At 41.5% G+C, this 9767-nt stretch overlaps 1 protein-coding gene across 7 annotated transcripts in view; it reads left to right on the forward strand.

The window, feature by feature from the left end:
* The window catches only part of FHIT (fragile histidine triad diadenosine triphosphatase), a 1530527-nt gene extending 1523987 nt beyond the window's left edge, over positions 1-6540 (forward strand). For all 7 annotated transcript variants that reach the window (XM_030801707.1, XM_030801706.1, XM_030801712.1 and 4 more), the window contains 2 exons: positions 3068-3174; positions 5805-6540. In XM_030801707.1, coding sequence (XP_030657567.1) covers positions 3068-3169 — 102 coding nt within the window. In that variant the 3' untranslated portion in view covers positions 3170-3174; positions 5805-6540. The remainder of the gene's footprint in view (positions 1-3067; positions 3175-5804) is intronic.
* Positions 6541-9767: the final 3227 nt, after the last annotated feature.

Below are 9767 nucleotides of genomic sequence, written 5' to 3' on the forward strand. Positions count from 1 at the left end.
TTTAGGGAAATGGAACTCTACTCCAAACTGTAGCATTTTTAATCTTCAAGTCACCTGGGTGGATCTTCTAGGACATAATTCTTGCCCACCAGGGCCTTTCCCAGGTTCCCTATTTCTGCAGAGATTAAAAACATTCAAAGGCTCCTGAACTGCATCCGCATCTTAGTGTTGCTAAGACAAGCCTTGTAGGCCAGACATCCCATGGACAGAGCATAAATAGAAGAAAAGCAGTTCCAGGGCCAGGTTTGCAAAGGACAGCAGTAGTACTGTTGATAGGATCACAAGCAATGTGCTTAAAGGCAAACGTATTCTTCCTATATGTGTGTGGGCTCTATCCACACACTTCTCCCAAAAAGCAGTGATTCCCAACAGTAAGTGCACCTTAGAATTGGCTGAGAAGTTTTGTTTTAAGTCCCCAAACCCAGGCTGCCCCAAACCAATTAAATCAGAATCCCTGGGGTGGGTTTTATTTTTTAAAGCTTCCTAGATGATTACAATGGGCAACCAGGGTTGAGCACCGCTGTTCTAAACAGAACCACATGCTTCCATCTGGGGCTTTTAGGAGGGAAATCTCATAACTTTTAAAAGCTATGTACAACAGAGTTTTTGCAAAGATGATTGATCAGTTTTTATTTATTTCCCAAAAACTTCTAAGGGTTGGCACAATGTTGCCATCTGTAAGGCATATGACAATAACAGACGGTTGCCTAATAAATAACCAAGAAGGCATTAACATTCACAGGCTCTAAATTATTTGGATTCATCTGTTACGATCTGTGTTGATGAGGCCACTTAATGCTTGATTTCTGTGTCTTCCAATGGCAGTAGCCGAAGTGGGAAGGCCATATTTCCTGGGCTTTGCATGTCTCTTTGTCCTCCTATTGAATTGTTATAAGATGGATTTATAACAGACCTCAAGGTAGTATCAAAATGAAAATTAGTTCTTGAGTAGAATAGAAATCTCGTTTGCCTTGCCTGTAGCAACTGCGGCATGTTTGCCTCTGCAAGAAAGGAAATGACTTCTTAATGTGGTTTTCTTCCACTAAGGAGAATTAAATCTACATGGCAAAATGTAAAACCAGCGTGCTGGCAGCCAAATTCTGAAGGGAAGATCCATGACCCTCATAAACATGTTTGTGGCCCGGTTATATGCTAATGAGCCTCATTTAGGCTCAAACTTACCAGGAGCGGAAATATAGCTCAGCTGGAGTGCGAGGCTATGGTTCCCTCACTGTTTCGCCTTCTGTATCAGTGTTGAGCTGCAATAAATGGGGAAATTTCTCCATCTGCTGCAAGCTGCCAGGGTAGGGGCCTCTAGGTTAGATTTAGAGTTTGGGGCCTGAGATAGCAAAAGTCATTTATTAGTTGATAGACTTTTTGCTGAGTTGGCAAAATTATTTTTAAAGGATCAACTTTTAAAAAGTCGATATTTTAATCGTTAAGTTGAACTTTTTCAAAATGGAGTGGAACAGTATCTGTGGGATGGTCTTTAGGGACACTGTAGATCCTTCTGGATAAATAAAAAGGCAAAAGTTGTTGGGGATAATACTGGCACCTACCACTACCTAGCTGGGTGATCTTTGGACCAGGGTATGAACTTCCTCAGAATTCAGTTTCCTCCACAGTAACACGGGGTTAAGTAGCGTCAGTTTTATGAGTTATTGTAAGGATTAAACGAAATAATGTATATCAAAGTAATGTGCGCCTTTCACATCATAAATGCTAGCTATCATTGGTGCTATTAAATTGTCTCAATCCCAAATGACTTTTAACACATAACACAAAATACTACACTGTGCATTCCCACGAAGAGTGAACGGATAACCTGCAGCATTTTACAATGTATAGAGCCACACACAGGAACAATAAATTTAGTTAATGAAATTGAATCATAATAGGAGGTTAAGGGAGAAAATTGAGCATTTCTAAGGAAGAGAGTTCTGAGAACATCCTCTCTGATAGAATTGAAATTGTATTCACTCTATATGTAAATCTGAGACATACATACAATTTTTTGAAATAAATATACCTATAATCTGAGGAGGAATTTAAAATGATTCAAGTGTTAATTTTGAGACAAATCGTTAATTTTTTGTAAGTTGTTTTCTCATTTAATCTCTTTTACTGTTTCCCTACTTGAAGCCTCTCTTAATGGAAATACTTATTACTTACTCAGTTCTCATGGCCCTTGTGTTATTATCATAAATTTGGTTCACTGAACAAAACTGCTCAGAGCTCATGCAAGAGAGTCTAAACCAAGGAGAGTAGGAGGTAAACCACAGGCCACCTTGAAGGGGGGATTATGCGTTGGTGACAAACTCAATGCCTTCAAAATCCAGAAAGTAAAATAAATGAATGATGCCTATTAAACATAAGAAAATTAGAAGTGTGGGGGAGATTATGGGAATGGCAAATGCACCCCATTCCCCCACTTCATCCCAGTCTGTGATCACCTGTATTAGTCCATTCTTACAGTGCTATAAGGAACTACCTGAGGCTGGGTAATTTATAAGGAACAGCAGTTTAATTGGCTCATGGTTTCTCAGGCTGTACAGAAAGCATGGTTGGGAAAGCCTCAGGAACCTTTCAATCATGGCAGAAGGGAAAGCAGGCATGTCTTCTGTGGCTGGAGCAGGAGGAAGAGAGAGTGGAGGGAGGTGCTACACACTTTTAGGCAATAAGATCCCCCAATAACTCACTATCATAAGAACAGCACCAATGGGGAATTCTGCTTTGATGGTCCAATCACTTGCCACCAGGCCCCACCTCCGACACTGAGGATTCTAATTTGACATGAGATATGGGCAAGGACACAGACCTATAGCATATCATCACCCCTCTCAGCCTCAGTCGATGATTACAAGAAGGCAAATGATCCGATTATTTTAAATGTGGATTCTTGTATAAAGCCTCTCCATTTGCAAGTTTTAGCAACTGAAACAATTAAAAGATACACCTACTGGCCTCTAATTTGCAAATTTTGTTCAGTCTCCCCCAGCCCCCCGAAATTTGTTCAAGGAGATCCCAAGGGCCCATGAAAGAGCCTCTTCCATTTTTTTCTCCAAAGCTCCAGAAACATGACAAGGAAGAGGAGGACTCTCCTGCCTCTTGGAGATCAGAGGAGGAAATGGCAGCAGAAGCCGTAGCTCTACGGGTCTACTTTCAGTGACACAGGTAAAGACTGCATTTCGTCATCACCCAGACCCTCCTGTGGGCCTCAGGAAAGAGGTTGCACTTTCAGAATGGGGATGCACGAAAACACCTTCACCAGCATCCTTGGGTGGTGGCTGCAGAGGACAAAAGCTGGAGGGGAGAAAACCCTGGCCCTTGAGTACTGTATTTCCAGCCTCCCAGTCTCTTCCAACTCTCCTGCCTCTTCACTCCCTTCTTCCAAGCCAGTGCCCCCAGCCCACCACCACCTTTCTCCAGTCTTACCTGTGGTGGTGCTCCTCCAGAATCCAATGTTCACAAAGCAGACCTTCTGTCATGCACAACTTCTTGTTTAAAAGGTCAACCCCAACTTAAGGGTGTGACATGGCCCTTAGGCTCAAGTCTGTCTGCAAAGCCCTGTAAACCAGCTTTCTCTGCCTCCCTAACACGCCCCCAGGCAAACTCCTCTGCTTTCACTGAGTGGACTCTTCTCTTTAGTTGTTATTTGGTAAATTGCCCTTCACGTTTCCCTTTATGTTCGGCTCCTAGGAAGCTTGGGCCACAGGGAAACGTCAAGGCTTGGTAGAATTAATATTTGTCTTAATGATGGCTAACTGTTGAGAGATCATAGGTTTAAGACTCTGGTAGAAAGACAGCTATAGCCAATTTCCTTGTCAAAATGCTTCTACTCCAAATTTTTATGCAGTGTCTAAGGAACTCATGCCTAGATCTATCTGGCAATCTATATTATCCCTCCTAGTCTCAGTTCCCATAGTAGACTGCTGGAATGACTGAGGGTGATGTGTTTGGTCTGTAAACAAAAAGTGTTAAAGAAGGCCAGCTACGGTGGCTCATGCCTATAATCCCAACTACTTGGGAAGCTGAGGCAGGAGAACTGCTTGAACCTGGGAGGCAGAGGTTGCAGTGAGCCAAGATCATGCCACTGCATTCCAGCCTGGGTGACAGAGCAAGACTCAGTTTCAAAAAAACAAAAGAGAGAGAGAGAGAGAAATGTATCTATCTCTCTGAAATTTGTTTATAAATATAGGGTTACCATGGAATACTGGCATATATCTAGACTTAAAAAATTACTTGTTTATCTCAAATTCAAATTTAACTGGTATCTTGTATTTTTTCTGGCAAATCTGTTAATAAACTCCCATGGACCCCAGTTACAGATCCTCTCCTATAAATAGTGTTTCCTTTTTAGAATTAGATAATTCCAAATTAGAATTAGGCAATTCTTCATCTGGCCTGTGAATAAATATGTTTATGTTATAAGTTGCAGAAGTAGATCAGATACAAATAAAAACATTAGTGAACCAATGCTGGTAGCAATTGATTGGAAAAAATTGTATCAACCACTTAGTGATCATGATTTTTAGCTAGAAAACACATTCATTGTATTCTGATTTCACTTTGAAATGTAAGTCTTTACTGGATAGCTTTAAATATATGTGCACTTGGCCTTTCTCTCCCCAGCCCTCTTTTTAGAGTGTTCTAAATGCTTAAAGACCCAGACTACCTTGCCTCCTATTGTTGTTCAAATATGGTGTTGTACTCAGATCCTTGCATTCCAGAAAGCTTATTTCATTCTCCCATGTCATAAGTTTGTCAGCTCTGCACTCAGTTGCCTGGGGGGATATGGCAAGTGCTATAGCAGAGGCTGTCTTTCATATTTTATTTTGAACCTTTTCCACTGTTCACCATCTCTCTCTCATTTTTTAAGGATCAAGCTTGTTTACCTAAGAATATAGGCCTATGGGCATGACTGCAAACCTCTTTCTATTCCTCTTATGAAGGTCAGAATGTCATTTTAGAGTGCCCTGTTCAAATTTAAATGGGGTAACAATACCTCAGACTTGACTGCCTACGTTGAATTTTTTCTCCTGGGTTTTCTATGCAGTAGATATTTTCAGGTAGGGGCTAGAAAGCTTTAGGCTTTTTCCCAAGGCTCGCTGAATTGTAGGATTTTTGCCTTAGAATGCTTTTTCTAGACACTTTAAGAAGATTCAAACTTATTACCCGCATTTCCTGTAGGCTTTGTTTTGTCAGTTTTTGCTTCTGTCTTGCCTTGAGGCCTGACATCTCCTGTCTTCCAGGTAAATTGACTTCCCTTGTACATCTTACCAAAAAGATATTTATACTTACCCTAACTTGTTACACACACTATTGCCACAGTACCTGTGGGTTTTTAAGTTAACTAACATTTGTATTTCTCTTTAAAGGTTTTTGTGCACAGACCAAACAAATCATTCTCAGTCTTCCCAGCAGTCAGATGTGGTAACTAAGACTAGGATGGATAATATAGGTTGTGAGTTGGCAAACAACTTAGGGTCCTAAGATTTTGCCAAGACTGTCATCACTACCTGGAGTATAATGGGACTAAATATACTTCCCTTTAAGGACAAAGGAAACATTCTATTGAAACCATCCTCACAGGGTTAACAAGAATTACATGCTGGGTTCTGGACAGAAATATAGTTGTAATTAAGCATTAATCAGGCTGCACTTTGGCCCACTTCTTCGTAACCAAAAGTCCCAGAGCACCCAATGCTGACCATTTGCCTCCTCATTGTTCCTACAGAGAAGATTTCTGATGTTAGAATCATAAGGCTTTAGTTTGTTTTAAAATTGCTTAAGATGTTTTTCAGATCCCAAATTCCAGCAAAAGAGCTATTGCCAACCAGTTTGAAGACCCCCCTCCCCAAGAGGAACTGAATCAGCATGAAAATGCAGTTTCTTCATCTCACCATCCTGTGACTTCAGCCTGCATTCCTCAAACAATGATCCCCCACCTCGGTCACTCCAACCCCCTTAAAATACGTAGACCTAAATGGCTCAGACAGGCAGATTTGAGGTTTCCCCATCTCCTTATTCGGCAGCCTTATGATTAAACTTCCTTCTCTGCTGCAACCCTGTATCTCGGTGTATTGACTTGCCACGCATTAGGCAACAAACCTGTTATAGTTACTTTTTTAAAGGAAATTCAATCATTGGATTGGTCCACCTGCTTATTTCTTCCCTTTTCAAAAAAAATGTGTCCACATATTGAATTTTTATACATTAAGTGGTTCATGAAACCCCTGAAATGTGTTAATAAGTAGGACAATTATGAAATATTTGGACATAGCTAGACTTTAAAATTGTTAATCTAAAGTTCAGATAGACTTGGCCTTCCCCAGCTTTCATGATTATTCCCTCAGCAGCAAGTTAGTTAGTTAGTCTCAGGCAGAGCAAGTTTAAAGACATTCATGGTGCTCACTCTGCAAAACTGCACAATTCTCAACATGCACAGAGGCAGACATGATAGGGCTCAGCCCTGGAATGGATAACAGTAGCCAACACGTGATAGGGCTCAGCCCTGGAATGGATAACAGTAGCCAACACGTGATAGGGCTCAGCCCTGGAATGGATAACAGTAGCCAACACGTGATAGGGCTCAGCCCTGGAATGGATAACAGTAGCCAACACGTGATAGGGCTCAGCCCTGGAATGGATAACAGTAGCCAACACGTGATAGGGCTCAGCCCTGGAATTGATAACAGTGGCCAACACTTGCTAAGAATTTATAAGATGTAGACTCTGTTATTATCCTGTCTTGCAAGTGATGAGAAAACTAAGGCTTAGGGATGTTAAGTATTAGTTCAAGGCCAATGGTAAGTGGCAAAGCTCAGATTTGAACCCAGGCAGTCCCACCCTAAAGGCCATTCTCTTAGTCTGTGTACTGCCCTCTTTGCTAAAAGAGCTCACCTCTCTAGCCACTTCCTTCTCCCTGTCCCATCTCTCCTTGTACCCTCCAAATAGTCTTTTTAGCCTCTTCACCTTATCTACTGGCCTATTTCGGCCTTGAGGACCTCCCACCTCCTCGCCTGCTGGACTTCCTTACCTGCCTTGTTAATACAACCCTGTCCAGCACCTGCCTCCCTGGTCGCACTACAGCCGGGTAGCAGAAACCAAAATGGGTCTGGATTCCCCAACCAACTTTGTTCTACTTGCAAGTTTTTCAGATCATGCTGAATCCTGCCTGGGCTGCCCTCCCTCTTTCTTTTCTTTACCATCTGACCACATGCCTAAATAAACATGACTTGGGCGAATACAGTGTTTCCCAAATTGCATTCATTCCCATTTCGTCGTGAGTTTTCTTATCTTTGTGGACCAGCTAGAGCATTATTTACTTGATTCACTTTTTAAATTTTAGTATATTTATCTTAAACTTTATATTTCAGCCTCAATGAAAAACAAGTACTACTTGTAATTAGAAGTTAAGCATCAAAATAAACATAAGAGAAAAACGATGCTGATGATTTCCAGCTCTGCATAGTTGCTTGCCTTAGCTACTAGGAGTGAGATTCAGTCTCTGTGTTAAAAAGTGAGGCTAGCCACCATTAGAGGGGCATTTAATTCTAGCACCAAACCAAAACTCTCCATTTGGCACGTTCAGAAGGATTAAAGAGAATAACCTACTCAGAGATTCAATGTAGATCACTTAAGATTATCTTGAACAGGAATATGACTCCCAACTTTGGAGAAACAGCAGTGGAAGCCAGATATTAAACCCAGAGCAAGCTGGCTTTAGACCTGCTTCAACCCTAAACCAGTACTCCTTTCCACCCACCCACCTCTCCCCCACCCCCACAGACATATCAAGAAGACAAGGTGCATGAGGGAAAAACCAAAGAGTCAGCTTCCCTAGGGCTGATGGGTCAAATCTCAGTGCTTGCCCTGACATTTTGCTTGCCAATAGTCTGTCTTAAAAACCAACAGGTCGCAAAGAAGAATGTGAACACCTATATCCAGAGATGCCCTATATAAGAATAAGGACTATAAGACCAAAAAGCTGTTCTTGATTTAATGTTGTTTGGGGTGCACATACCTAGTTATATGATTTGGCTGTTTCCCTACCCACATCTCATCTTGAATTGTAGCTCCCATAATCCCCACATGTCATGGGAGGGACCCAGTGGGAGGTAACTGAATTAAGGGGGAGGATCTTTTCCATGCTGTTCTCATGATTGATAGTGAATACATCTCACGAGATCTGATGGTTTTATAAAGGACAGTTCCCCCGAATACTCTGTCTTGTCTTGTGCTATGTAAGATATGCCTTTGCTCCTCCTTTGTCTTCCTCCATGATTGTGAGTCCATTAAACCTCTTTCCTTTATAAATTACCCAGTCTTGAGTATGTTGTTATTAGCAGCATGAGAACAAACTAATATACCTAGCAACTCCTTGGTAAGTATTATTTTCTATATCTTCTTTACATATAAAGAATTAATCCTCAGCATAGCAAGAGTACCATCAGGACAACAAAGGTAAACATTCTGAAACTATGTACTGTCTCCTCAGCCTCTTGAAGCCATCAAGACACCAACATCAGATTAATTGTGTAGAAGAACTCTCTTTATCTTCCCATATAACCCTCCAGGAGATTTTGGTGTTTTAGCTGCTCTCCGTATCCTTTGCCTAGCAGAAAATGACTTTGAATTGCAGTTTCTTGAGCAATAGTGAGAAAGGGTTATTGCCTTCACCATGCACAAGGAGCTCAACAGCCCAAGGGTTGCTAAATGAAGCTGCAGTTGTCTCACTCACCACGTGACAGATCCTTGATGAGGTTGGCAATCCTTTCGTTCCAGGAAGTTAGCGTCTGCTCTCTGTGTAGGTGAATTTATGCATTGGCTCCCTACACACTGGACTGAGTTCCGGGATAAGGGATTTGCAATGGCTCTTTTTGTCTATGTTCTAAATCACATTAGATGACAGGAGACCTGCATTTCTTATCTAACGTTGCCTCCTTCCTGGAGGATGGTAATTCTTTATGCAGGTATTGATACTTGGATTTGCTGCCTCTATACACCCAAGCAGTTTTTCTACTTAATTTTAAAGCAATGGCATGTGTCCTAGTGACTAGAGGGGGAAGATTTTGCCATCTCCCCACCCTCCCCTCTCCCATTCCACATTAGAATTGAGGGGGACATGTTGTTAAAATATGCAAGCGTCACCCCTAATTCTGATGGAAAGTCAGAGCAGGGCAGGTTTCCACACCCTGTTGGGTCAGCAGAACTCACTTGTAATTCATCAAGCTCTCCTCCGTGTACGTCATTATTTTACAGATAATTGGTTGCCTCTCATTTACTCATAATGGGGCCATGCAATTTCAAAGCAACTGAGTCAGCCCAAAACAGCATTATTAGTAGTTATAGATGTACTGTCAAGGCAAAATTTCGACACTGGCGTTTTTGAAAAATCACCATAATTTCAGCCACTGGATCACCCTTATATCATAATTGTGGATAGTCAAGGTGATTGAGAAAGGACAGGTTTGCCTACTTAGCACATGTTCTGGTCTGTAAATTGTACCTTTTGAAATCTACCCCAAATCTCAACCACCTCAGAGATGTTCCACTGTCAGCACAGAAGCCTCTAATGAGAAAGGCCTAGGAAGCTGATCATAGTACTCTCATATTTTCTTGGGGGAAAGGTGGATTTTAAATCCAGCTTTATCACCAATTTAATCTTAAACCCACTAGATAATCCCCATGTGAGGAGCTCAATACCAATGTACATGTTTCAGCCATTCCCAAGTTTCACAACAATTATGAAACTCTTTCAGCTG

This window comes from Nomascus leucogenys, chromosome 21 (genome assembly GCF_006542625.1).
Source record: "Nomascus leucogenys isolate Asia chromosome 21, Asia_NLE_v1, whole genome shotgun sequence".
Taxonomy (NCBI): domain Eukaryota; kingdom Metazoa; phylum Chordata; class Mammalia; order Primates; family Hylobatidae; genus Nomascus; species Nomascus leucogenys.